At 56.7% G+C, this 27828-nt stretch overlaps 1 protein-coding gene across 1 annotated transcript; it reads left to right on the plus strand.

Moving 5' to 3' along the window:
- Positions 1 to 1191: 1191 nt before the first annotated feature.
- Positions 1192 to 25461, plus strand: CALB2 (calbindin 2). The gene is made up of 11 exons (XM_070398532.1): positions 1192 to 1352; positions 12473 to 12549; positions 14329 to 14418; positions 16319 to 16399; positions 20096 to 20152; positions 20929 to 21006; positions 21464 to 21519; positions 21831 to 21870; positions 22024 to 22077; positions 22848 to 22919; positions 24798 to 25461. The coding sequence occupies exons 1-11, from the start codon at positions 1259 to 1261 to the stop codon at positions 24912 to 24914; spliced, it is 816 nt and encodes a 271-aa protein (XP_070254633.1). The 5' UTR covers positions 1192 to 1258; the 3' UTR covers positions 24915 to 25461.
- Positions 25462 to 27828: the final 2367 nt, after the last annotated feature.

Raw genomic sequence — 27828 nt, forward strand, 5'->3', positions numbered from 1 at the left:
TGTGTGCTCCTCTAAGTCACTCCATACACGTTTGCTCTGGGCGAAAAACGAGTGGAGTTGGGGCTCACTCCGGGCAGGTCTGTCCTCCTGAGGGACAAGCTGTCCCCCGTGACCTCCTTTCTGCTCTCACCTCCTTCCCTTTCCCCCTCCCTTTGGAAGGCAGCTCAGGCAACACTCATTAGCACATGTTAATAAGTATCAATTCATTCTCAGCCACTGCGGCTCTGGGGGTAACGGGTGCACAAGGCCCGCAGGGAGAAGCGGGAGGAGCGCAGTCCCCAGCTTGGGGAGTCCTGTCCGCCGTCCCCAGGACTGTCCCCTCTGAGACCCTAGGTCAGCGTTGGACCTTGCCTGCCCAGGCCTAGGCATTTCCCACGCTATCCCCAGGCGGGCGTGGCTAAGACGCTGGAGGGCATATCTAGTCCTGCCACCCCCTGGGCAAATGTCTAAAAGCCCCCGGAACCGTCCAGGGGCAGGCAAGTACCAGGGGGCGGAGGGAGGCACCCCAGGAGAGGCAAAAGCCAAGACCCAGGGGCAGGAGGAGCCTCTCCGCTCCCACCTGGATTCTCCCTGGTTGGCCCTGAATCCAGCCACCCCCAGAAGAGCCTTGAGACAGAGCAGCTTCTCCCCAAGACAGGCCCCCACGAAGGGGCCGGGAGAGCGTGAACACAGAGCTGGGTGCAAATTCCTGCCCGGCCCATGACTTGCTGGCAGGTCGGTGAGCCATGTGAAGTCTTCAGGGGCCCCATCAGGAAAATGGTCCCCGGTCTCCCGGCTGTGCAAGGGACAGGCAGGAGGAGGCAGGAGGGAGACTAGTGCAACCCGAACTCCAGGTGCTAAATACTTGTCAACATATCGTCAGCATTATTGACGTTGCGGTTCCCGCTGCTGTCATTATTGCTACTGCCCACCATCATCTGGGGTAGCTGCGCCCGAGATGCTCAGAGGGAGGGAGAGGGAAGGCAAGGCGGCCTCACTCGCCTCTGCACCTAAGCGCCCGTCTCCCTGGGGCCCCGCCTCGGAGAGGTCTCCGCGCATCCAACTGAGAAACCCTGCTGAGCCCCGGAGCGGCCACCGCCCCTCTGCGCCCCGGGCCGATTCCCTGAGCGCGCGCGCCCCCTGCTGGCGGCGGGCGGCGGCGCAGCCCCCGAACTGTATATAAAGGCAGCGTGGCGCGCAGGACCCGGCCGAGCGAGCGCGGAGTGCAGTGCGCAGGGAGAGCAGCGCGGTGCCGCCCGAGGTCTCCGAGCCGCTCGCCATGGCTGGCCCGCAGCAGCAGCCCCCTTACCTGCACCTGGCCGAGCTGACGGCGTCCCAGTTCCTGGAGATCTGGAAGCACTTTGACGCAGACGGTCAGTAAATCTCCCAACTTCTGTGGCCATTCGACCCCAGGGGACCTGCAGTGGAGGGGACGGAGCGCTGCTGGAGGCGGGCAGGGGCACCTTTGCTTCAGGGAGCGTTTTGACTGCAGAGCCTGCTGCTCTCTGAGGGGGAAGTGGGGGTCCTTGAGTTTGGGAGACATCCTGGCTGCTCTGATGACAACTGTCAGTAACTTTTCTGCCCCGATGTAGATGCCAGAGAGCCCACCGGCTTTTGCAGCCTCATTCTGGGCAAGTTGGTGCTTTCCCAGAGGAGGCCTGGGCTGGCCGGGCTCCCCGTGAGTCCCCCGTGCCCCGCTCCCCCCATCTCATCTTCCCGCCTTGCTCTTCAAGGGAACGGTCTGCCTTCAGCTGCCCGCAGCTACAGGTCTCAGAAGCCCACTCATTTCTTTCAAGTTCCCCTTTGGTTGAATACCAGGTTAGCCCTGTCTCCGTCCTAAGCTGGGGGGGCGAGGGGGGTGTCCTGAAGGGAACCCCTTAGCCTCCCAGCCCTGTCAGCGAGGGGGGCAGGAGTGGAGAATGGCACTGGGGCCCTGAACACCCACCCCCTGGGCCTCCCCTGCCCATGTTCCATCCCCCCCGCAGGCAGCAGGCATGCGGTGCCACCCGCAGCAGCAGGGGGCAGGGTGGAGGCAGGGCCGGGTGTCAGCCCGACACGTTCCGTGTGGTGATAATCCTGGGTGCTTTGGGTGAGTCCACCTCTGAGGCGGGAGGGAGCACACTGTTAAATGCCTTCAGTGGCCAACGCTCTGCTCCGTGTGGTCTTGACATGGGCTCACCCAGGAAGTGAGGCCTGGACTGAATGCCTTTGCAGATGGCTCCCAGCACTGAGATCTCCGGGGTCTGTCCTCAGGCATAAAGGGGGCTCCCTCCCTTGAGAGGCTTCTGATTTTGCAGAAGACTTATCTCCACCACTCCAAAAGAACTAAGTGATCTGATATTCCTTCTCTGGGATCCTCCCTGGGGTGGGCATCCAAAATGTTCCGGCATCTCAGACCGTCGGCAGGGTGGCGGCGAAGCGTGTTTACCCTGGGACTGAGATGGGAGTATGGGAAGCAGAGGGAGGACCCGGGGGTGGCTCATTCAATTCTTCCCCTCCCCTTCCTCAGCTTGGCAGGGCCGGGGTGAGGGTGGAGACCCAGCGGCCCTCTGCCCAGAGCCCTGGGGAGTCAGGGGTTAATATCTGGGGGTGCTAAAGAGCGACCTTCTGTTCCCTGGGAGCCAACTGAGGAAGCTGGGGGCGCAGAGGACTGGGCATGTGATGTGTGGGTTCGGACCGTGATCTCCCTCTGACTGACTACAGGAGGTGGGTCGATGGTGACATCTGTGAAATGGGGCTAAGGAGGGCCGGTATTCCCAACCCCTGGCTGCTGCCCTGGAACTTAGTGAAAAAGGCTCCAAGACGCCGCTCGCCTCCGAGTATTCCAGATGACAGGTGCATTCCCTAAGGGTGCTCCTGCTGGTTCATCTGCTCCAGAGACGTGCATGATTCAAGGAAAGTTACCCAGTGGCCAAGGTTACACCACCGGCCTCCTGCCAGATGAGTCAGCTATAAACAGAGGGCTCCTCAGTTCTACTCTCCCCCTGTCCTCCTGGGGACGGCCAGTCTCGCTCTCGATAAGCGTGCTAATCCTTACATTTATCCGAGACCTGGTGCTTTGCAAAACACAGTCGCACCTCCTTGAGTTCCACACCGTGGGCCTGCTGGGCAGGCCGGGGTCCTCGTGTGTAAATGAGGAAACGGACCCAGAAGTGACTTCTCCAGGACCGAGCAGCAAGGTGGAGGCGGGGCTGGTGACGGGCCACGCCTGGGCCCGCTCGGGTCTCCAGACACCTGCTTTGCCTCCCTCTTGCCCACGGGAGGGCCCCTGACCCAGCCCCAGAGGTGATGGGGTTCCTCTCGTCCCAGAAAGGGGTCCTGGGGTGGCTGGAGCATAGCTACACCGCAACGAGACTCGAGTCTTTAAAGCTGGGGAACCCGTGGCTCCCTGCTGCTCCGATGTGAAAGGGGAGCTAAATGCTTGCTTCTTGCTTATCCACCAGGCACCCCATTGCCCTCTGTGGTCACCCCAAGGAGGACCCGGGGCCTAACCGAGAAGGCAGCAGAGAGAATTTAAATGCCTGGGAGCACAGAGGTGGTTTAAACTGGAATTCCACGAAAGGACCCAGAATTAAGCTGCAACTTCCCTACCCGTCCCCCCTCCAACACCAGCGCCTGCCAGGGAGCTCGCCCCCTCACCCCTGAGGTGTCCCCTGCCCGCCTGGGCCTCCCTCTTCCTAACTCTGGCTTCTGTTTTCATCTTGGGGTTTCTTCCCCGAGTCCCACCGCTGCTCACACACTTAAAGAGCACAGGGAGGACTCCGCAGAGGAGGGTCCCAGGAGTGAGCTCGCTGGAGCCCAATTAGCCACAGCCACCAGGGAGAGCGAGCCACACACACACCACCACCACCACCACCAACCCCCCCCCCCCCCCCCCCCCCACGCCAGCTCTGCAGTAAACAGAGACCAGGAGGCACTGGGCTCTGAGGAGAGCGGGCTGGGCGGGGGCTCTGACCCGAGCTCGGCCATTCCCCACCAGGAGGAAGGAGCATCATCCTGCTGACTTTGCTCAAGGAGTTACATTTTTTTCAAAATCATCATTAGCCTTTCAGTCGAGAAAGGAAGGAGGTGTTTGAAGAAGGGGCGATCACAGAGCAAGGAGGAGGGGCAGGAATCCTGTTCCCTAGTCCCCTGTCCCAGCCCCGGACTCCTCCACGGAGGTCAGCCAGGGTCATGCATTTGGGAGGTTCTGCTGTCAACTCTCAAAAGCAGCCAAGCACGCCCTGTGCCTCGGGCAGGAGCCCGGCGGGGGGGGGGGGGGGGGCGGGGGGGGCGGGTTGTGGCTCCTCCATGTCGTCTCCCTGCTCGGAGGGACCCTTCGGTGGCCTCACGTGTCTGAGCCCACTCGACTGCTGCTGCCCGGGCACTTCGTTGTTAGGCACTTCGTTGTCAGGAACTTTCTCGCTCTGCAAGATGCAGGCGGCCCAGGGGTGACCAGCTCAGAGCTCACACTGACCCTCTGCGCCCCGCTCACAGGGGCCACCAGGCTGCTCTCCCGCTGACGACCAGTAGGCGGTCCGTGAGGAGCCAAGTTGTGGCCTCGCCCTTTGCCCTTTGGAAGCGACTGAGCTGGGTTCCCTCCCAGAGGCGGGCGGCGCTCCCAGGCCAAGACGCAATCCCACTCGCTCCGAGAATCTACCCATGTGCGTGCCATATGCTCACGCATGTGCACAGTTCCGTGGGCCGGGGCTCCCTTACCAAATACAGGAAATGTGGGGGGAACAGGCTTCCCCAGGGAACAGAAACAGGTTGCACTCCTCACTTCGGTGGGACATCAGGCCGCCAGTGCTCTGGTCCTGACGTGGAAAAATGTCCACGGGGCAGGCTTCAGGTTTTGAAAACTGTAGCCGAATGCTACTAGCGTCCGAGCCCGTCGTTGTCATTCATGGAACAGGTATGCTGGGAAATATTCCAAAGAAGATAAGAGTCGTTCTCCCTGCAGAGTAGACGAAGTGAAATTAAAAGGCATTTTCTTTTCTCAGTTAATTTCCACAGTGTGTGACATACTCACAAGAGCATGTGTTTCTTGTATAATCGGCAAAACAAGAAAGATGTAAAAGAAAATAATTCTAGGGGCACCTCTCCCTCCCCCGGAAAGAGATATACACATACACCCATCTCCAGGGCGGGAATCCGCCCGGCTCTTGGCCGCTTGTCTGCTTCCAGGTGGCCTGGCCACGCAGCTGCTCTCAACGCCTCTCTCCGCACGAGCCTCATTCCTCACCTGTGTGGCCCCAGGACTTGAAAAGGGGTGACAGGAAGGACTAGGAGGGGCTGCGGGAAGCCCATGTTTCTCCTCTCTCCTACACCCACTCGTAACAACAGGACTTCCCTCCAACCCCAGCCCCAAGTGCCTGGCCCTGGTGGGGGGAGGGGAGGTGGACCCCAGCGCCTCTCGGAGGGGGGAGGGGGGGGCGCGGCCGGGCAGCTGCATTGATTGGATATTAAATATACAACGGAGGCTCGTGGCCCACCAAAAAGGAACATCCCAAACAGGGTTACAGAATATCTGGCACATATTACGTATTTACACAAATACTGCAATGTTTGCAATGCAATAGAACTGTGCTATTGATCAAGTTAATTGCAGGATTTATAAAAATGATTGCTTCTTGGCACCCTCAGGTCAGAGGCTCTGGTTCGGGGAGCCAGGGCCGAAGTTGTCTGAGGCTGCCCTCACCCCTGTCAGGGTGTCTCCGTGGGGCCTGTCTCCTTTGGGGCTGGTGTCAGGGTCTGGGCTCCCTGGGAGCAGCCTCCTGCCCCACCTGGGGAAGCCCTAGAATAAGTACCCCAGCGCCGCCTCTGCCTTCACCCCTGATGCCCCACTTGTTTCATGAACAGCGCCCTTCGGTGTGGAGCGGCCACAGTGCCAGCTCTGAGCTGGGTGCCCTCCGTGCAGAGCCCACGCCCTGCCTCTCTGTGGAGGGTGGTTGCACCAGCCTGGGAAGCAGCGGTGTCTGGGAAGAGCTGGGGCCCCCAGGGGGCAGCCGCAGGGACAGGTGTTCACAAACAAGGTGCTTCAGCTGCCTCCCGAGGCGGCCACCAGCCCAGCCAGCCCCTCCCTGCCGCTCGCCTGCTATTCCCCTCTGGACTCGAGGGTTTCACTAGCAGAGGCCCCGTGGGGGAGGCTCCAGGGCCACGGAGACCCATTGAGGGAACCTCTTCAGTTCCCAGGGGCCAGGATTAATAGAGCAGCCTGAGGCTCCGCAAGCAGGGCCTGGTGGCTCTCCTGGCGCCTGGCGGCCCGCGCCCCTCCTTTGCCCAGCCGGTCCCATCTGGGGCCTCTGGCTTTGGCTCTCTCCCCTCCGCTCCGGCTCTCTGCGGTCTCCCCTCCGCTCCCGCCCAATCTGCCCCATCCTTCTGGCCTCGCCCACGCCTGGGAATCAGCCCAGCTCTAGCTGCCAGCTGCCCACAGGTTCAGGGGACCCGGCCCAGCTCGGAGCCCAGAAGCACAGACGCAAAGTCAAGTCGCTGTTTACCCTGGGATCCCCACTGGGAGAGGGGGGGTGGTGTGTGTGTGTGTGTGTGTGTGAGAGAGAGAGAGAGAGAGAGAGAGAGACCAAGACATACAGATATGCACAGAGGTCGTGCCTGAGATAAATAGAAGGAAACAAGGCCATTAACTGTGACTAAAGTCTCCCCGCCCCCCCCCCCACTAACACGGGGTGCATAACGCAGGCTACTCACCCGGCAGGGTGCGAGGACCAGGGGGCGGGAGTGGAGAGCTCTTTGTACGTGGTGGGCATCATGCACAGTGACATCACGATTGGGGCAGAGCCTGAGGAAGCCAGTCACCCCCTTAAAGGGTGTAGCTCGGGCTGGAGGGCAGGGGGCGGCCTGCCTCTTCAGAAACTGGAACCCCCACAGCCAGCCAAGCGGCCTGGCCTCCTGTGCAGCTTTCGGAGGAGCTGCCTGTCTCCCCTCCTCAGTTGCTCTTGATTATGCAGCACAGAGACGCACAGACAGGTGAGCTGCGCCCGCCAGCACCCAGCCAGAGGCTCTCCAGGTGCGTCCGCACGAGCGCCTGTGAGCACAGGTGTCTGGGTGGGAGCCTCCCTCCCAAAGCCTCTGGCTCGGCAGGTCTGCAGTGGGACGGAGACTCTGCCTTTTTAACAAGCCCCCCGCCCCCCCCCCCCATGATGCTGCTGAGGTCAGACCCCAGACCACACTTTGAGGAGCACTGGTCCAGGCCCCTTGAGTCAATAGAGACGGGTCACTTGTCAGTACAAGACCCAGGTAACCATCTCGGGGCTCACATCAGCCCCCAGCCTCCCCTTGAGTAAATGCCAAAGGCATGGTCTTTCTATGAAGATACGGGCATGGGGAAGCAGTGTCCTCAGACGCGTGTGTTCCCACGTGGTTAAAATGCAGATTCTGGTTCCGCAGGACGGGAGGGGCCTGGGATTCTGCATCTCTAACAAGCTACTGTTCCACAGACCACACTTTGAATAGCAAGCCCTTATCCTGCATGCCCCACAAGGAGGATTGAGCCGTGACCCAGGTACGTGCCCTGACCAGGAATCGAACCGTGACCTCCTGGTACATAGGTCGATGCTCAACCACTGAGCCACGCCTGCTGGGCTCATTGTGGTTTTGCATTTCCCTAAGGCAGTGGTTCTCAACCTTGGCTGCACATTAGAATCACCTGGGAATCTTTTTAAAATCCTGGTTTCTGGGTCTCATCCTCCGGAAATTCTGTTTCTTTGTTATGGGGTGAGGCCACAACATTAGTAACAAAGAAACAGAATTTCCAGGGGATGAGGCCCAGAAATCAGGATTTTAAAAAGATTCCCAGGTGATTCTAATGTGCAGCCAAGGTTGAGAATCACTGCCCTACAGTGGTCGGCAAACTCATTAGTCAACAGAGCCAAATATCAACAGTACAACGATTGAAATTTCTTTTCAGAGCCAAATTTTTTTAACAAACTATATAGGTAGGTACATTGTTATTAACTTAATTAGGGTACTCCTAAGGCTTAGGAAGAGCCACACTCAAGGGGCCAAAGAGCCGCATGTGGCTTGCGAGCCGCAATTTGCCAACCACGGTCCTAGACCTACTAAATCAGGATCTCCGTTTTAATAAGATCCCCAGGCCACTCGTACACACCTTAAGATTTCAGACACGCTGCTTGAAGCAGTTCTGACCCCCGGCTGCACATTAGAGTCACTTGGGAAGCTTTGAAGACGTGCCCACGAGAAGGCCTCGCCTCATCAATTAAGTCAGAAGCTCTGGAGATGTTTTAAAAGCTTCCCAGGTGATCCCTGCCAGGCCAATGTGGCTCGGTGTCAACCTATGAACCAGGAGGTCACAGCTCCATTCCCGGTCAGGGTCCATGCAGGTTGCTGGCTCCATCCCCAGTGTGGGGCGTGCAGGAGGCAGCGGATCCATGATTCTCTCTCATCATTGATGTTTCTCTCCCTCCCTCCCTCTCCCTTCCTCTCTGAAATCAATAAAAATATATTTTAAAAGCTTCCCAGGTGATTCCAACACAGCCTGCGCCGAGAACCAGCCCCCTAAGACAGCTGTCATTGGGCCAAGGGGTGTACAGCCAGCGGGTGGTTCAGAGACCTCCAGAGCAGAGTATAAAGTGGTGCTTCCACTTAGTGACACTTCACATTTCCCAGAATGCTGTCGTCACATCCCCTCGCGTGGCTCTCACTACAGCCGTAGAAAGGAGAACGGGCAGGCAGAGTCATACCCAACTTAGAGGTGAAGAAATGGAGGCTTAGACACTGACTTGCTCGACGTCACACGGACAGTCACAGAGCTGATGGTAGAATTACACCTCTTAAGTCAGGCTCCTCCCTCCTGTTCAATTCTTAGAAAAGCTGTGCTCACGTGTCTCTGGTAGGCGTCTATCCACTGTGATCACAGCGTCCTTCAGTAAGGCTTTCCGAGTAGCCGTGGTCAGATAAATTGTAAGGAAGTGTTGTCTCACTTTCAAGTTGAGAAAACTGAGGCACAATGATGGTGAAAAATGGTAGCAGTTTCTCCGTCGTTAGAGCATGGCCCTGAGAACCAAAGGGTAACGGGTTTGATTCCCGATCAAGGGCACGTACCTCAGTTGCAGGCTCGGTCTCTGGGTGCATGCAGGAGGCAAGCAATCTCGCGTGTCTCTATCACATCAATGTGTCCCTCTCTCTCCTCCCCCTCCTCCCTCCCCTCTATCTCTCTAAAAAAAAAATTAATTTAATTTAAAAAAGGCAAGAGTAACTAAGAGTAAACTAAGGAAGGGTGCACATATTTTAAAAGCTTCCCAGGTGATTCCAACACAGCCTAGGCCGAGAACCAGCCCCCTAAGACAACTGTCATTGGGCCAGTTGGGAAGGGTGCAGGGTCCCTGGCTCCCACCCAGTCCTCTCTTCATAAGGTTCACAGAATAGGTTTGATAGAGGTTAGACGTGATGGTTGCCATGGTAACCATACAGATACCCACCCACATGAGATTTGCTTGGTGGACAGTCACCTCCCCCCGCCCCCTGCCCCCGCCCCCTGCCCCCGCCCCGATCCCATAACAAAGTACGAGGGTCATAGAAAAAGCAAACCACTTGCCCAGTGCTGAAGGCCTCCCTGGAAGAAGGCAGGCCATCCTCCACCCCAGCCTCGGATAATAGGTGCTTCCCAGGTGACGGAAGGGAGTTGCTCTGAGGGAGGCCAAAGGAGCAAGGCCTTATCCCACCCACCCACCCCCCCAGTGGTGGAGGACGCCGTCCGCTTCTCACCCTACACCTTCAGCTGGTAGATTTGCGTTGATCTTGTCTGGCGGCCTCCCCCCAGTAGACCATTAAATGCTCTTGAAAAATAGGCTCATATCTAGAACGTGGCTACAGCTCCCTGAGGTCCCACCGAAACGTTGAACTGTTGAGTTCAAAAAGTAAAGGCTCGTTGAATTGAACCACATCCCTGCCCCTTTGTTGGGGTCTCAGGGAGGTGGGGTACTCCCCGCCTGGCGAGGGGGGTCATCCAGCCTCGGGACCTCCTGCCGCTGGCGCTGCTCAAGCCGAGTTCAGGAGGGGGCTCTCTCCAGCGGCAGGACCCCAGCTCGGCCCCTCTCGCCGCCTCGGGACGTCACTCCTCCCTTTCTCCTCTCTCTGCCCAGAGGGGCCTCCCCTGTCCTCCCGGGTCCGAGGCCCCCCGGCAGGCATTCCAGCCACTTCCTAACACACTGGAGAAGCAGACGCACGCTCACTCAGGTGTCCACCCCGCCCGACTCCGGCCACCTCTGAGGCCTCCACTTCACGCACCTCCCAGTGCAAGCTCGGAGCCGCCTTTCCAACCCCAGCCTCCCGCTTCGCTTCTGGGAGCGGCACCTGGACCCGCCGCTTACCTCAAGCTTCCTGCCTGAGAAATGGGAGAACAGCCAGATCACTGCAGGGAGGGGCAGGAAGAGAAAAAGGACTTGTCCTTCCAACTCAAGAGTTATCATCCACTAACCAGATGACTTCCTTTCGGCCTAGAAAGCCCCTCCCCCGCCCTCACTCGGCAACTCTGGCTGGCCTCTCCCACCAGCTATTAGGCATACACTCGTGACATTCCAACTCCCCCAAGAAGCTCTGCAGAACACCTTAGAAGAAACATGACTACTCTATCTTGGTGGGGAGACGGGGAGACACTCAAAGTCTCGTTTCCCCCATTACAATCACACCTTTTCCCTGCAGGCAAAAATACATCATTTATCTCACGTGATTCTTTATATACAATTGTGGCATCTTCTCCACTAGAGGGCGCCTCTAGAGTTATTTATTTGTAAGCTAAATCCTCCCAGAGGGCCGGGGGACACCCACATCCTCCTCCATCCGTCCCCCACAGGCCCCACCAAGGCCAGGGCTAATGCTCCTTTAGTTCCTAATTCCATTCTCCATTGAAGCAAAAGAGCTGCCACCTCCCTTTTCTCCTCAAGTCGAATGTTCTGTGTGGAAACCTTGTTTAACTGCTTTAGATAAGATTTGGAACTTTCGGCCTGTGGTTTCCAATTTGCTGGACGTGAAAATGACCCAGGGAGCTTTACAAAATAGATCACCCCCCAAACCAATTACATCAGAACATCAGGAGGTAGGAGCCGGTCGTTCATGTTTTTTTAAAGATCCCCAGAGAGTCCAAATCAGAGCACGCAGCCTGGGGAGCAGTGCCTGGGGCCTGACTCCCCACCCACAGATGCCTCCTCCCCATCACGGCCACAGCCCTGGCCAGTGTACCTTGTCCGTGGACTCAGCTCATGCAGGTCTCAGGGTCATCTGGAGTTCAAGACTTGAGAACCTAGCGGACTTCTCACTACTTATGTGACCTTGCAAATCAGGCATTGACCTTGGGACCTGGTCCTCAAAGGCACCTTTTATCTTATACGCAGGGTCTGGTTATTGAACGCAAACAATAGCAACATTTACAGTGCGCTCGTAATGGGTGGGGCGGTGGAATTGACATCCAAAATCCCACTTAATTAACAAAGCCCAGACAGGTAACCTTCCCAAAGTCATAGAGCTGGTAAGTGCAGCAGGACCAGGGTTTGAACCTGGGTCCCCAGACCTCAGAGCCCCTCTGTCCCTCACTCTGCAGTGGGTTGCCTTCCCCATGCTTAATCCCTGTGACCAACTCTCCCGGGTGCCCCCATCCCCCAGGAGGGATCCCCACCTTCCTCTTTTCACTCTTTCCCTACTTACCAGTTTCCTGCAGCTCTTGAAACAAAGTACCACAAACTGGGTGGCTTAAAGCAACCGAGATTTATTCTCTTACAGTTCTGGAGGCTAGAGTCCAAAGTCAAGGTGTCAGCAGGATCGGTTCGGGCTCCGAGGGGCAATGCATCCCGTGTCTTTCTCATGGCTTCTAGGGTTGCCAGCAGTCCGTGGTGCTCCTCCGCTTGGAGATGCTCACTCTGATCCCTGCCCCTGTCTTCATGTGGCCGGCCTCCCTGTGTGTCCGTGTTTCCCCGGGGCCTTCCTATAAGAACACATCATTGGATTGAGGGCCCACCCTAGTCTAGTATGACCTCATTTTAACCGATTGCATCGTGGCAAAGAGCCTGTTTTCAAACAAGTCACATTCTGAGGTTCCAGGTGGACACGGGTTTCAGGGGGGTCATTGGTCAGCTCCGTACACCCTCCCAACCCCAGGGACCCAAGTGTTGCTTCTGACCTCGTTCAGGTGACTGGGGCCGGCCACCTGCCGACAAACCTGGATGCTGATGGCCTGTCGTCCCCTGTCCCAGCTCCAGCTCCTGCTGCTTGCCCAGCTGCTTATGGACAGCTCCCAGCTCCTGCTCACCTCGGTGCTGGCCCAGACGCTGGCCCCGCCCCATGTTCCCTGACTACTGCATGTGTACCCCAAAGACACAGGACCCACATCCCTAATGGTCTGGGGCTGGCCAGACACCTGCTAGTTGACCAGGGAGGAGAAGTTCTCCGTTAAGCCCCTCACTTCCCCACTATACCCCCCTCCACTGGTCTTAACTCTTTAGCTCTGAGGTTAAGTGCTTTTTTGTCTTTGCTATCTTTGCAGGAAATGGGTATATTGAAGGTAAAGAACTAGAAAACTTCTTCCAAGAGCTGGAGAAGACAAGAAAAGTCTCTGGAATGGTAAGCCCAGCCCCCTTTCCCATTGTGTGAGATTTCTGTCATCTGACCATGGCTTTTTTTTTTGTTGTTGACTTCAGAGAGGAGACGGAGAGAAAGAGAGAAACATCAATGATGAGAGAAAAATCATCGATTGGTTGCCTCCTGTATGCCCCGACTGGGGATCAAGACTGCAACTCAGGCATGTGCCCTGACTGGTAATCGAACCATGACCTCCTGGTTCATAGGTTGATGCTCAACCACTGAGCCATGCCAGTTGGGCTGACCATGGCTCTAAGCATTGTCCTAAGCTATGCATCCCATCAGCCAGCCTGACAGCTCTGGTCTCAACCCTTAAAGTTTTTCTTTTATTTGTAAGGATTTTTTAAAAATGGACTACTCCCTAAAAAGAGTACCATATCTCAGCATCACTGGATGTCTGGGACTGAGGGATATTTGTGAATGATCAGCAGATTGATGAACCCCTTAAAGCTGCAAAGCTTTGTGTCTTTATATACGCATCTGTATATAAAAAGTAGCATTTCCTAGTGGATAGTCCACAGCCTGTCTAAGATGCTCAGAGGGGTCCTGACTCAAGAGTGGATGCCTAGTGGGGGTTCAAGTGCTTTTATTCTAGACCAGAGGTTCTCAGCCTCGGCACTACTGACATTGGGGATGGATAATCCTTTGTCATGGAGACTATCCTGTGTATTGTAGGATGATTAGCAGCATCCCTGGCCTCTACACACCAGATGCCAGTAGCTCCTTTCCAAGTTGTGACAATCAGAAATGTCCCTGACACTGCTACATGTCCCTGCAGGGGGAGGGGCGGGGGGCAGAATCGTCCCACTGGAGAACCACTTTCCTAAACGACAAAGCCTGGCATCCTCAGCAAGGGCCTAGAGGGAAGTGGGGGATTGCTCCAAACCAGCCTCTGAATCAATGGTACTGGCTGGCCTCATGTGCGGAGGTGTCAGACCACCCTCCTTAGCTGCCAGAAGTGACTCCGAATCTTGTCCCAGCCCCTGAATGGCAGGGATGTTGTTCCCCGTGCCAGCCCGGTACTGTGGAATTCACTAAAGCCTTTTGGAGGAGCGTCTGAAATATTGGAAAGGTGAGGTGATTAGAACCAAGCCTGGTCCTCAAATATATGGAGTCAGACCCACTTCCTCCCCCAGCTCTGGAGGGTCCTTTGGGGGTCTCTCTACCGCCCCCTGCTGCGGGTCTGTTGGCCAGTCCGCTGCTTATTAGCAAGTCTTTGCGGAGCAGTTCTGGTGATGAGTCACAAACCCACCACTGAGCTCCTGGTCCAAGGCTCAGCAGAGCCCTCCCGTGAGGAGGTCCAGGCAATGGGCTTATGCGATGGAGGCGATGCAAGGGTTTATCAACAGCTTCCCCATCACCCCTCGTTACCAAGACAATGAAGCCTGGATCAGAGACAACAAGGGCCCCACAGCTGACTCTGGGATCGTGGGTGTCGGTAGAGGAATGTGTTTTATGAAGGGCCCCAAATCTTACATCCTTCCTCAGAGGGCATCAGGGGTGGTTTTCAAGTCTGTCAGCTACAGACTCAACTGACATCCTCCCAGGCTGGTTGAAGTCCTTTCAAGTCCATAGAGCAGCTGTTATGTGGTAGAAAGAATGTTGGCCTTGAAAGCAGGAACCGTGAGTTCATGTTCTGTCTATCCTAACTGGTCGGCCCCAAGAGAAGTCACTTCATCTCGGCTTCCGTTTGTGGGTAGAGTGGACAGGCTCCTCTAGGGGGACCCAGTGGCAAAATCAGCCTCCTCTGTCTTTCCACAGACGTCCAAGAGTGACAACTTGGGGGAGAAGATGAAGGCGTTCATGCAGAAGTATGACAAGAACTCGGATGGGAAGATCGAGATGGCGGAGGTGAGTCCTGCTGTCCTGGCTCCGAGCTCTGCGGGCAGGGCCATGTCACCTGGGCTTCTCCCCGGCACAAGCACCCATCTAGGGACCTAAATGAGGCGGTGACCTTCAAGCCCCGCCCCCAGCCTGAGCACTTGGGCTGACCCACAAGGAAGGAAGCAACAAACGTTGGCCTAAGACAGGGATGAAGACCTCAGATGCTCTCAGGGTCCATCAGGTATTGTAAACGTGTGAGGAGCCCAGCTGAAGACAGAAGGGAGGGTGAAGACTGGGGAACCGGAGAGTTCGTGCCCCACGTAAAGGCATCCAAAGGCAACATTTTTAAAAAAATGCAAAATTTCTTATAATATAGGGGTGCGCAAAAGTAGGTTAAATTACCAGCCATCATTACCTAGAAGATAAATCATAAGTAAGGATATGAAATAATAACAATAATAATAAGACAAATAACACAATAATAAATCAGCAATAATACAAGAATAAACTGTTTTTGCATACTCACAACTGTAAACCTACTTTCGCCCACCTCTGTATATATGGCATGTATAATTTGTGTGTAACATACTTTACATATTATATACACATATGCATTTATATACGAATAGCTATATACATATTGTTAAAAGATAAATTGAGGCATATCTTAAAAATTCAAGAGGTTTTTTTTTTAGCAATGATCTATTGAAACAGCAGTGCCAAACTGGAAATGGTTAGGAACATTCCACCAACAGGAGCTAAGGAGCTAAGGAGCTAAGATCACCTGAACGAGGTCAGAAGCAACACTTGGGTCTCTGGGGTTGGGAGGGTGTACGGAGTTGACCAGTGACCCCCTGAAATCCATGTCCACGTGGATTATAGAGACAGAGTGAAGCAGATTTTGACAAGTGTTTGGGGGTCGTGGGTCATACAGTCTCTGTCTCGACTCTTCAACTCTGCACTGCCATTGTGGCGCAAAAGCAGCCCCAGACCGTGTGCAAATGCATGGCCATGGCCATGTTCCAGTACAAGGCCACTGACAGATTTGACCCAGGATCACAGTTTACTGGCGTCTGGCTTAAACTGCGATGAGAAAGGCCGTGGGTATAGGGTTGGCTCCAGGTGGAGGAGGCCAGGTGTCCAGCTCTGCTTCTCTGCAGTTCTCTGGGCTCTGTCCTCGACCCCTAAAACAGCTTCATCCTCGGGCTGGTGGCAAGCTGGCTGCAGCAGTTCCGGGCATCACATCCACATTCAGATGCAGAAAGGGCTCCTCTCGGTTGGTGCCTCATAAGAGCAAGGAAACCTTTCCCAGGCGTACCCTCAGCAGACCTCCCCTCACATGTCATTGGCCAGGACTAGGTCACCTGCCTACCCATAAGCCAATCACTGGTGAGGGAAATAAGATTAGCACATTTACCTGAAACTAATCAGGATTTGCCTGTGACCCAGGATGCTGGCAGCAAAAGGCCGGGCAGGGAGGGCTTGCTGCACAAGAGTACCTGCATTTTTTTTAAAGTCCGTTGGGGTATAATTTACATACAATAAACTGCATTGATTAAATCGACTTGAAGTGTCAAATTCCGTGAGTTCACACAGTTGTAGACAGGCATGTAATCACCAGATCGAGATTCAGCATTTCTCTCACCCCCCAAAGGTGCCTTCGCCTGGCGCGGGCCATCAGATCACCTTGCATATCCTAGGAAGTTATGTGTAGGGAACCATCTATTCAGTGTGCTTTTGAGTCTGGGTCCTTGGCACCACTTTCTGTCCCTCCAGCTGGGGTGACAAAGGCTGCTCTCAGGAAGGAAGCAAAATTCGACTCCCTCACCGCCTCGGCCCTGGCCATTTCCCATTCTTCCTAAGGGGACGCCTGCTCTGCTCCCCGACAGGGCCCTCCCTAATGGTGCTGTCGCTCTTTGACCCACAGCTGGCGCAGATCCTGCCCACCGAGGAGAACTTCCTGCTGTGCTTCAGGCAGCACGTGGGCTCCAGCGCGGAGTTTATGGAGGTGAGGCTGAGGCGCCGCCCTCCCCGTCTTCAGAGCTGGGCCCACCCGCCTGCCTGGGCCTGGTCCCTGGGAGACGCTAGGCCCCTTCGAGCGCAGCTACTCACAGCGTGCTCCGTGGACCCGCACCGGCAGCGTCACCATCATGGCGTGCTCGTTAGAAGCACTGAGGCAGAACCCACAGTCTCAGGAGGTCCCCGGGTGGTGTGTGCACATTAAAGTGTGAGGAATAAGGCGAGAAGCAAGCCGAGGTCAAGTGCACTTGGGAGATGCTGTGTAAACGCCAGCTCCCCTTTGGGGGGTTGCATATTCCGGGCTCCAAATCCTGCAGCAGAGAGACCCTGGCACTGGGTTTGGCTCTAGGATCACCCGCACTGTCTTCCCACTCAGGGCCATCGTGTCCCTCAAGGCCAGGGTTCCAAGGAGGCGCGTGGGGAGGATAGAAACGCCCAGTGAGAATTCCAGTTCCCCGGCTCTTCCAGGTTTGCTGTGACTGTGGTCTGGGCTTCATTGGCCCCTGTTCAATGGGCGTTACTGTCTGCACGATAGAAAGTCTTTAGATCAGCGATAGAGGACACCCAAACGCAAGTGTCTTTTGAGCCATAGTCAACCAACAGGTTACACCGTGTGAAACTGCTGATATTTAACCATTTTTTACTCATAAGAATTGGAATGCCCTATGGTTCCACCAAATATATGACTAATCCTGATGGCCAGCAAACCACCAACTATTCCTCGCTCTTTTTCCGGGGCTCTGCACCCTGGCTGTTCCATGTATGTGTCCCTGGGAGGGAAACTCAGCCCATGCCCCGCACGCCCCGCACCCCGCCTGCTGTAATAAACGGTGACTGGCCTTCAGTTCGACCGGGTCACCATTCGTCCCGTTAAACCCATTTCCAGCCGCCAGTCACCCCCTCTCCGCGAGTCGCTGCCTCAAAGGACTGGGGAGCGAGCCCAGCCCCACATCACAGCGGGTTCCCCACAGATGGCTAGAACGGGGGTTAGAAATAGCCTGCTCAGGGTCGGGGGCGTCTTTTCCAGTGGCAGCTCGCCTGAGCATCAGAGGATTGAATTTTATGGGGCTTTAAAAGGTTGTCTCCAGATGGCAAAATTCCCTAAGTTGGTAATTGACATTCTGGATTCTGTCCTCAGCCCTTTTCTTGCCTGTTTGGGAGAGGAGGTGCGGGGGAGAGGAGGAGAGGAGGTGCAGGTCGGGGGGGGCGGGGGGGGGGGGGGGGGGGGGGATCTGCATAGACTTTAAACCTGCCAGGATGCTGCTTTTGAGAGAGTCCATGTTTCTGTCTATAGAGAAAGCGGCGTTATGCCTGACTGTTCCTTTGGCCTGGATTCCATCTCTGATCTGGAAAATGTGGATGATGGTAGCTGGCAGGGGGCAGAGATGCTTAAAGAGGAGCAATGGCCCCTCTGTCTGTCTCTCTCAGAATTAGTGGTTTCTGTGTAGTTGACATCATTCCATATTCTTGCCCACCTTTATCTCCTAAGCCCCAGCATAACTGCTGAGCCAACACCCCCCGGGTTTCCGGGGACCCCGCCATCCTCCAGCAGCACCCTCTCGGGGTTGGCCATTTGTTCCGCTTTTATCCGCTGGAAAGATGAAGCCGTCCCTCGGCAGCCCTGGAAGCTAGTGCTGTCAGACGGCGCCCATCCCGCTGCTCAGCACAACATGTTAATTTCTAATTTTAGTGACACCTCGGGTTTCTTTGAGATTTCACAAAGCCCAAGCCTCTTGAACTCTTTTCCTGGAACGGGAAGAGAATAATGACACACTGATGGATGAGCACAAAGTGCTGGAGGGCAGAGACGTGAGCGCCTGAGGGTGGGGGTGGGGCGGCTCCCGGGGAGGGAGGCGGGAGAGAGGGAGGAGGGGGAGGGAGGGAGGTTAGGCCGGACCTGCTGGGCTGTTCTCACTCCCAAAAGCAAGCAGATGCTCTGCGGGGTGCGGTGCCCTGCGAAGGTGGGCTCCCTTCAGGTTATCCTCCCTTTAGGCATTTGGCGACCCCCTGCCTCCCCCCCACCCAAGACCCAACCTAGATGAACTCAATTCTGATGCACTAAATGCATGCGGGCGGCTGGTGAAGTCATATTTGAAAACCTGCATGTATTTCTTAGTGCTTCCTCAGGGGTGGGATTTTTGCCCCTTCCCCTCCCCCCCCCCAGAGAATATCCCCTCCCCTCATTAAATACCATCAACCCACATCACCTGTGGTGTGAGTCCACACTGCTATTGGGTCTTGCTCGTGTCTAATAACTTTTCAAAAACCAGGACCGGGGGTGGGAGGAGAGACCTTTCTTAGGAAAAATTTAAATTACATTAAAATAAATTAAAATCAGAACCAACTTTCTTGAGCCACTATTGTACTATGAGAAATATACAACCCTGTTTGTTGGAATGGAGGAAAGACCCTAAAATCTCTATAATCTCTCATCATCCCGACAATAAAAGGAAGATGATAGAGAGAAGTGGGGGCAGGAGATCAAATCGAGGAAAAGCGTGAGTGCTTGCTGACTCTCGGAACATCGAGTGTTGTTGGTGTGTGTGTGCAGTTGAGGGAGAAGGGAATAAAAAGCAAGAAGAGGAAACTTGAGAAAAAGATCTAAGAAATATGATCAGGCACCAAAATAGGTGAAGTACTTAGAAAACAGGCTCCTCTGGGCCTTTTGTCACAGATCCAGGCAGCCCCCTGCCCCAGCCCCCATGGTATTCCCTCCTGTCCACTGGGTGGCTTGGGTGCAGGCTGGGGTCTCGGGGCACTTTGTCACAGACACATGCCTACCTCTAAACATGGAGTCAGCCCCTCCTGAACCATATGGGTTGAGCATGAGAGAGGGGTGGTTTCCTAAAAATAATAATAATAATAATAATAATAATAATAAAAAGAAAAGAAGGCTTTTTATCAGAAAGAGGTGTGTGGGCTGTGGCCTTGATATAGTCAAAGCGGATCACACTACCAGTTCTGTCCCACTGTCGGACATGGCTGCTGTGTGCATCGGGCTGGGGGATGGAGGAGGGAGCACAGGGAAGAGTAACCCAAGCCCGTTCCCGCCCCTCCCAGAGGGTTCTTACCCTTGCTCCCAGCCTCCACCCAGAAAACCAGAAGCTTCCAGAGCAGGAAAAGGACACCCTACACACTCAGCAAAAGTCAGATCCGCCAGATCCTAGTACAGCCGTGGGCAAACTACGGCCCGCGGGCCGGATCCGGCCCGTTTGAAATGAATAAAACTAAAAAACTAAAAAAAAAAAAAAAAAAGACTGTACCCTTTTATGTAATGATGTTTACTTTGAATTTATATTAGTTCACACAAACACTCCATCCATGCTTTTGTTCCGGCCCTCCGGTCCAGTTTAAGAACCCATTGTGGCCCTCGAGTCAAAAAGTTTGCGCACCCCCCGTTATTAGCCCTGGGAGAAGCGCTAACCTGCTTAGAGGAGGACCCAAGAGAGACCCGGACCTGCAGCCAGTGAGAGTGGGGAGACCCTGTCCCCCCAGTTGTCTTCCAAGACACTCTCCTGTGCGTCCTCATGTACAACACGGGCGACGGGGCTAGGCCACCTCCACCCCGCCACCCGCTGCACCGTTCTCCGATATCAAGCTCACCCGGCCCATTAGCGGGACGGAGGGAGGCTCGCAGGGTCCAGGGTCCGGAGGGCCTTGCCAACAGGCTGGCATTCCGTTGCAGGCTTGGCGGAAGTACGACACAGACAGAAGCGGCTACATTGAAGCCAACGAGCTCAAGGTAGGATGGGCCTCGAGGAGGGTGTGAGGGGACGGAGAATGGACCGGGGCCAGATTGGGGGTGGCCTGAGGACCCTGGGGAAGGAGGAGACATTGGGTGAGGAACGCGGATTTGGTCAGTTGAGACCAGTGATGGCGAACCTATGACATGCGTGTTAGAGGTGACACGCGAGAACTCATTTTTTTGGTTGATTTTTCTTTGTTAAATGGCATTTAAATACATAAAATAAATATCAAAAATATAAGTCTTTGTTTTACTACGGTTGCAAATATCAAAAAATTTCTATATGTGACACGGCACCAGAGTTAAGTTAGGGTTTTTCAAAATACTGACACGCCAAGCTCAAAAGGTTCGCCGTCACCGGCTTAGACTCGGGTCTGGCTCCGGGCAGCCGAGTGAAATCAGGACCATGGAGCTGGAGGGCGCAGAGTTCAACCACACCCACTGCCCCGCACACACTGCCCGGACGGCACCCTAAGGCAACCCCAGCGATCGGCCGCTGGCTTGTCCGTCTCCCCCTGTATTCCTCGGGGGCCAGGGACCCCAGGCCCTGCTGAGCCTGGGTCCTGGGCTCCCTGAGGAGCCAGAGCCCGTTTCCAATGCCTTTTCTATGGGGTGAGGCTGCGCCCAGGAGTCACCTCCAGGCCTCCAAGGTCACTCCACAAACATGAGAGGGTTCAGGGATTTGAGGGATGCAACCGTGTCAGTGGCAGGAAGGACTGAGCGATGAGGGACTGGCTGAGTCGGGAGCTCTGAAGGGGCCTTTTGAATTGCAGGGATTCCTGTCGGACCTGCTGAAGAAGGCCAACCGGCCGTATGATGAGCCCAAGCTCCAGGAGTACACCCAGACCATAGTGAGTGGACAGGGGGTGCCCCCTCCCTGGGGGCGCAGGACGCGGGGCCAAGCCACTGAGGTTGTGGTTTGCAGAGTTCTGTGGGCTGATCCTTCGGGCCCCGGTGAAGTCACCCCTGGTGGCAGCTGGAGAAGGGACTAGCTCCTGGCCCCACACAGCCTCTCTCTGAGGCGCTCGCTGAGACCAGGAGCATCTGTTTCCATGACAACCTCCGCAGCACTGGAGAGGATAAACTTGGAGCGGGTGGGCCTTCGGACTGGCCTGCTGTCCCCTGCGGCGGGGAGAGGAACAGTGACCGAGTCCCAGCTGTCTCTCCCCAGTGACCCATCCAGACCAGGCTGGCCCCTGGTCCTCAGTGACCTCAGAGGAAGCATGAGCCTGCTCCACCTGTCATCCTCCCTCTCCAGAAGGGGAAGGTCAGAGCCAGTAACCGAGCATCTCTCTCTGTCCCCAACAGCTGCGGATGTTTGACTTGAATGGCGATGGCAAACTGGGCCTGTCGGAGATGTCGCGGTAGGTGCCCGCCCTCCGCCCCAGCGCCCTGTGCCCCATCCCGACTCTCAGATCCGTCAGTGGGGCAGGGGACAGGTCAGGCCTCACGAAGCTCCACGCAAAGCCAGATCGAATCGCGAAGGCCGCACCTCAGCGTGTCTGTCTGCCTCTTTTTAGAACTTTCCACTAACTCCAGATTAAGTGCTCAGCGATCGGTTCCGTAACTACAGGCTCGGCTCCTGCACCCCACCCGGGGGCGAGCTGTTCTCGCCTCTGCTCGGCCTCTAACCTCTGCTCGGCCTCTAACCTCTGCTCTCACATTTTCTTTCCAGACTCTTGCCTGTACAGGAAAACTTCCTGCTTAAATTTCAGGTAAAAGAGCCTCTTTGCTTTTCTTGGTTCCTCCCTTCCTCTCATTGCTCTGAGCTTCACCTTCCACCCTCCTGCCCCCCAACACACACACACACACACACACACACACACACACGGCTTCTGCTTCTCCCTCTAACACCTTGGACCTTCCAGGGCATGAAGCTGAACTCAGAGGAATTCAACGCCATCTTCACATTTTACGACAAGGTACGGGGAGGGCGGTGTCGGGTGGAAACCTGGAGGCCATCCCCAGGGCGGCCCCTGCCGGAATGGCTCCCCTTGGTCCTTGGGAACAGACGCGCTGTTGGGGGGCAGCTGGGGCCGTGTGGTTTCTTCCTGTCCCTTCTGATTCCCCGCAGCGTCCTCGCTGTGTGAGAAGATAAATGTCACCTCGATCCATGGCCTGGGGAACCCGAGGCTTGGGTTCCTTAAAGGCACAGAGAGAATCGTTCGTGGGAGAGAGTCTGTTCAGAGCTGGGGTGTGATAGGGTGTTGGGGGCCAAAGGCAGGAGGTGCCAGGACCGCTCTCCTGCCGTCAGGTCCGGACGCCAGGTGTTTCTCTGGGACGTAGGGAATGAGAGGGTACCACCCCCCCTCCCTTCAGCTCCCCCCGCTCCCCCCGCCCCCCCCAGCCCAGGAGACTCCCAGGGTCTCTTCCTTGTAACGAAGGGCTGAGGGTAAGCTTCAGGGAGCCCCTGTCTTCATCCTGGCATCTTATTATGGGATGTGACACTCGGCTAAATGCCCCATGAATGCTTCCATTTCAATGCAAAGGAAAGACGCCCGAAGGAAGGGCTACCCAGTGTGTGCCTCGACGCGTCCGTCCGCTCCTGAGTGGCCTGGTGCAGTCCAGTGACTGTTAGTTTGGCGCCACAGGGTCTGAGTACAGGGGAGGTTAGAAGGAACGGGTGGGGAAGCCAGGGGTGGAGCCGTGGGGCTGACGGCTAGCTCTGTACTCACCCTGCGCCCGCCCCCAGGACGGCAGCGGCTACATCGACGAGAACGAGCTGGATGCCCTTCTCAAGGACCTGTACGAGAAAAACAAGAAGGTGAGCCGCGGGCCGGGGCCTGGGAGCGGGGGCCGCGGAGGGCCCTGTGCTCCCCTCTGACCAGCCACACAAGGCAGAGCCCGTGTTTTCGGCTGTTGTTTTGTTTTGTGCCTGGTTGAATAGTTGGTTGAAGGGATTATGGTTCTTTTTTATTGAACTAGGGTAAATACACAACATAAAGCTCCCATCCTACCCGTTTCCGCGTACAGCTCAGAGCCAGCAAATGCATGGATGATGCTGTGCCACCATCCACACCCGGAACTCTCCTCGTCCTGCAAAACTGAAACTCCGTTCTCATTCGACAGCTCCCAGCCCTTCCCTCCCCAGGCCCTGGCGGCCACGTTCTACTCCTGTCTCCATAAACCTGACCAGCTAGGGGCCTCGCACGGGTAGAACACACAGAATGTTTTCTTGTGCCTGGCTTATTTCACTGGACACCCTCGAGGTCCGCCTGTGTTGTAGGCGTCAGAATCCCCTCCTTCTGAAGGCTGGCGAGCCCTCCCCTGTGTGTCCACACCACGGACGTTCCTCCCTCCTCTGCGATGACACTCAGGTGGCTTCCGCCTGTTGGCTGTTGTGTTGACTGGCCCAGCGCATGGAAGTGCCGACCACGTTGCCAACAACAAAAAAGACTGTTTTTTTCACACAAGGAGAGATTTTGGAGAGCAGAGCCCAGTGGGAGGTGAAGGCATTCTGAACCAATTCATGGCAGAATCTGGAGCTGGGCAGGGGGCTAAAGGAGCCACAGACGCATCTGTTCCCTCAGGGAAAACTCAGAGCCTGGGCTCCTTTCCTTTGCTGGGTCTGCTGCCCATAGGACAGACCCCAGGAGGCCTCCGAGGGGTCAGGTGCCCGGGGGAGGGGGGGAGGTCAGGTGCCCTGGGGGGGAGGGGTCAGGTGCCTTGTTGGGGAGGGGTCAGGTGCCTTGTTGGGGAGGGGGTCAGGTGCCCTGGGGGGGAGGGGTCAGGTGCCTTGTTGGGGAGGGGTCAGGTGCCCTGGGGGGGAGGGGTCAGGTGCCCTGGAGGGGAGGGGTCAGGTGCCCTGGGGGGGAGGGGTCAGGTGCCTTGTTGGGGAGGGGTCAGGTGCCCTGGGGGGGAGGGGTCAGGTGCCCTGGTGGGGAAGGGTCAGGTGCGGTGGGGGGAGGGGTCAGGTGCCCCAGGGGGGAGGGGTCAGGTGCCTTGTAGGGGAGAGGTCAGGGGGACCAGAACCACAGATGAGGCTTTGCAGCCACCCTCCTTCACCTCCTGGAAACATCTTCCTCTGAGCAAAAGGTTGGCTGTTGGCTGTTTCCTTTAATTAGAAGGCGGACACTCTGCAATATCTTGTGTGTCTAACTGCCTTGGCTGCCAGGCAAGAGCTAAATTTACTGCTCAGTTTCGGATGGGCTTAGGAAGTGTGTCCAGGGGCCTGGAGGCAAGGCCAGGGAGCTTCCCGGGCACCCCCTCCCTCGCCCGCAGGGACACAGAGTGAGCAAAGGCGGCCCGTGAGGGGGAGGTGGTGGGACTTGTAGAAGTTGGCACGGGTGACAGCTGTCATCACCATAGCTGCCCTTTTTGGAATCCGTGCTCCGAGTCAGGTACGGAGCTAAATGGTGTTCACATCCGCTCCCTCGTCTAGTCGTCACGACACCTCCGGAGGCGAGGGCCATGAGTGTGCCCATTCCACAGGCCAGGCTGCTGAGACTCAAGTAGAATCCTTTCCCCGAAGCCGCACACCTTCGAGTGAAGAAGGGCTTTAGGCCCGTGCTTTGCACCCCTCTAAGCCACCCACTGCGATGGGATCCGTGGCAGGGCCCGCCCTGTGCTGTGAATGGGCCGATGGGCGGTTTCGCGCGGCCACCCACTGAGCCGGCTCTCACCCTCTCTCTGTGTCTCCTAGGAGATGAACATCCAAGAGCTCACCAACTACAGGAAGAGCGTCATGTCCTTGGCCGAGGCGGGGAAGCTCTACCGCAAGGACCTGGAGATTGTCCTCTGCAGCGAGACCCCCCTGTAAAGGGGCGACGGAGGCGGCCCCTCCTCCCCCCCAGACCCTGCCCCGCGGCCCTGACACCCCTCCCCCGACCCCGGGATCTTGGGCACTCCTCCCCACGCCCCTGCCACCTGCACAGCAGGAAAGGAGAGACGAGGACGGGCAGCTGACAGGCCTCCCGGAGCCCCCCTCCGGCCCAGCCCTGGCCTGACCGGCTCGGCTCTGCCTGCAGGGGGCACCAACCAAGCCTGGGAGGTGGGCAGGGAGCGGTGGGGGGGCGGGGTTCCCGGCTTCTCTTCGCTGTGATGCATGAGCGCATTTGCTGTGTAATTTAGGCTTCTGTGTCCAGCTGGGTGGACCCTTCCCTCCTGCTCCCCGGCGGCTCCCCGCAGGCCACCGCCCACCCCACACTCGCTGATGGTGTAGCTGTCCTCTCAGAGCTCCTGTGTGTGGGGGGCACCGCCCCTCCCCTGTCTTCTCCACTCAGCATGCTCCTCTCTCCGGGCTTCTTGTCTTCTTGTTCACCAAAGAAGAGTTTACAGTCAATAAAGTGGAAACGTCTGCTGGTCGAGCGCTCAGCTTCTCTCTCAGCTAACCGGCTCGCCGCACCTCCTGACGAGGGGGGAGCCTGGACTCGCGTGGGTGGGGACGGGGGTCAGGACCCCCAACTGCGGTGTAACCGCTGGAAACGGGGCCGTACGACCCCAGAGCTCTGGGCTTTCACTTAGGAGTCACCGCCTGCCTCCATCACCTGTCACTTCTTTGCTCCTTGCTTGTTCCGCCATCTCCGGGACTGTGCTAAACGGTGTATCTGAGGGGTTTCTCTTAGCCCTTTGGAGAGGTGCTGGGGTTGTCTCCTCTGCACAGACAAGGAAACTGGAGATAATAACGAGCCCCGAGCCTCGCGGCCAGTTGGGGCCAGAGCCAGGGCACGACCCCCGTAGGTCAGAGCCCCATTCTCTCTCTGCAGTAGGCAGGCCATGGTCTGGGGCACAGGGGGACGGAGTGATCCCCCCAATCGGCCGGGGGTGCGGGACCACCACCAACCGAACTTCTCCTCCTCAGAGGGCGCTTCACCTCACACCACCCCGCAGATGCCCCCGGTGCGGGACGCGCTCAGCCTTCGGGGCCTCGGGGCTCTCTGAGACGCGAGGGTAGGGAACTGCTGTTTTTAATGCTCTCGCTTATCGACTGTCTACAAGGTGCGTTTGACATTTCCCCGTTTGATCCCACAACCGTCCCATGAGATGGGCACTATTTTCGGATGAATAAATTAAAGCTCAGAGGCATTAAGGAACTTGTTCAAGGTGACACAACTCCTGAGGGGCAGGGCTAGGACTCAACTGCAGGCTGGGCTGACTCCGAGGTCACCTTGGGCGCTGTCCTCCATCTGAGGGCCAGGAACCCGTCGGGAGCAATAGGCCACCGCGGGGTGGGTGTGGCTGGGTCGGACCTCAGCCCCGCCCTCCTTCCCGGCCACACGCCTTGCTGAGCTCAGAGAAGCCGTCCTGCTCACAGCCCGGACGGCGCAGCCCAGTGAGCCACTGTCTGACCTCCGTCTGCCCGCCCACGGCCGCCTGGGCCAAGCGTGGACATGTGGCCAGCGAGAGCCCCAGAATCTCGGGCTGAGGCCCAGGGCTCTCGGTGGGACATGCGGTACTGAAGCTAGTTGGTGACACAGCCCCGAGGGTCAGAGGTGGCACATGGCAGTCCGAAAGCAAGCCTGGGCCGGTGCTGAGAAGAGCAGAAACCAGGAAAATCAGCAGGAACAGTGGCACCAAAGCCAGAGGGAGCCAGTTCATAGGGGGGAACTGCAAGTCAGTCGAGAGAGGGAGACGTGAGAAATAAAGCCCAAGGCCCGGCTGGCGTGGCCCAGGGGTGCAGCATCGACCTGTGAACCAGGAGCTCACGGTGCGATTCCCAGTCAGGGCACGTGCCCAGGTTTGTGGGCTCGATCCCCAGTGAGGTGCGTGCAGGAGGCAGCCAATCCATGATTCTCTCTCATCATTGATGTTTCTCTCTCTCTCTCTCTCCCTCTCCCTTCCTCTCTGAGATCAATAAAAATACTTTTAAAAAGAAAGAAAGCTCAAGGACCAGACAGGACCGGCTAGTGAAGGGCCCTGGGCCCACGGAGGGGTTGGGATTTCACTCTTTTCCCCGGCTGCTTTCCCCTCCCTTCTCCTCCTTTCAGTCTTGTCCCAACTGGCCCCTTCTTAGTGAGGTCCTCGGCCCCCGTTCCCTTTTGCCCCCTCCCCCCAACGCCACAGCCCCTCCAGGCGTATCTTTCTCCACAGCACTATGACCCTGGGCCCCATGTGTGTTCCAGCCACCTGCCCCCCAGCACCCCACCCCACCCCACGCCCAGCTAGAACTACCTCACGGGGGTGCTCCCACCCTATCGCTCTGCCAACACCTGCTCAACCCACACTCCTGCTGATCGATGATTCTCTCTCTTCATTGATGTTTTGAACTCTCTCTCCCTCTACCTTCCTCTCTGAAGTCAAACCTCCTCCTCACCTAGGGCCCCTCAACTCCCCAGAGCAATGGCCCCAGAACACGCCTGAGCCCTAACCCCTGGACGTAGTAAACCCAGTTACCCGGCAAAGCAGAACTAAGGCTTTGTTCCAAGCCGCTGGCCTTAGGGAGTGTGTCCTGGGCACGGAGGGCCCCTGGGTGTGGAAGACAAAGGCAGGTCAGAGTGACGCGGGCGAGAGGCTCAGCCAGCCTTCCAGGTGGAGGCGGGAAGCACCTGGAAACCAGGCCAGGCAGGACCAGATTCCCCCGGAGAGCCTGCGACTCCTCCTCGACCGCAGCCCATGGTGGACTTCCGACGCCCAGAGCTGCAGGAAAACGCATCCATGTTGTTTTAAGCCACCAAGTTTGTGGTCATTGGTTACAGCAGCCACAGGAAGTAAACACACAGGCAGAAACATCGTCC

The sequence above is a fragment of the Myotis yumanensis genome, unplaced genomic scaffold (assembly GCF_028538775.1).
Source record: "Myotis yumanensis isolate MYYU_CA2020_CCGP unplaced genomic scaffold, mMyoYum1.0.hap1 SCAF_18, whole genome shotgun sequence".
NCBI lineage: Eukaryota > Metazoa > Chordata > Mammalia > Chiroptera > Vespertilionidae > Myotis > Myotis yumanensis.

Bases quoted from the DNA above. Each gene is read 5' to 3' on its own strand.
- CALB2 (XM_070398532.1), top strand. From the start codon at position 1,259: ATGGCTGGCCCGCAGCAGCAGCCCCCTTACCTGCACCTGGCCGAGCTG. The intron at 21,007-21,463 runs GTGAGTGGACAG...TGTCCCCAACAG, and splicing joins AGGAGTACACCCAGACCATA to CTGCGGATGTTTGACTTGAA. The intron at 21,520-21,830 runs GTAGGTGCCCGC...TTTTCTTTCCAG, and splicing joins GGCCTGTCGGAGATGTCGCG to ACTCTTGCCTGTACAGGAAA.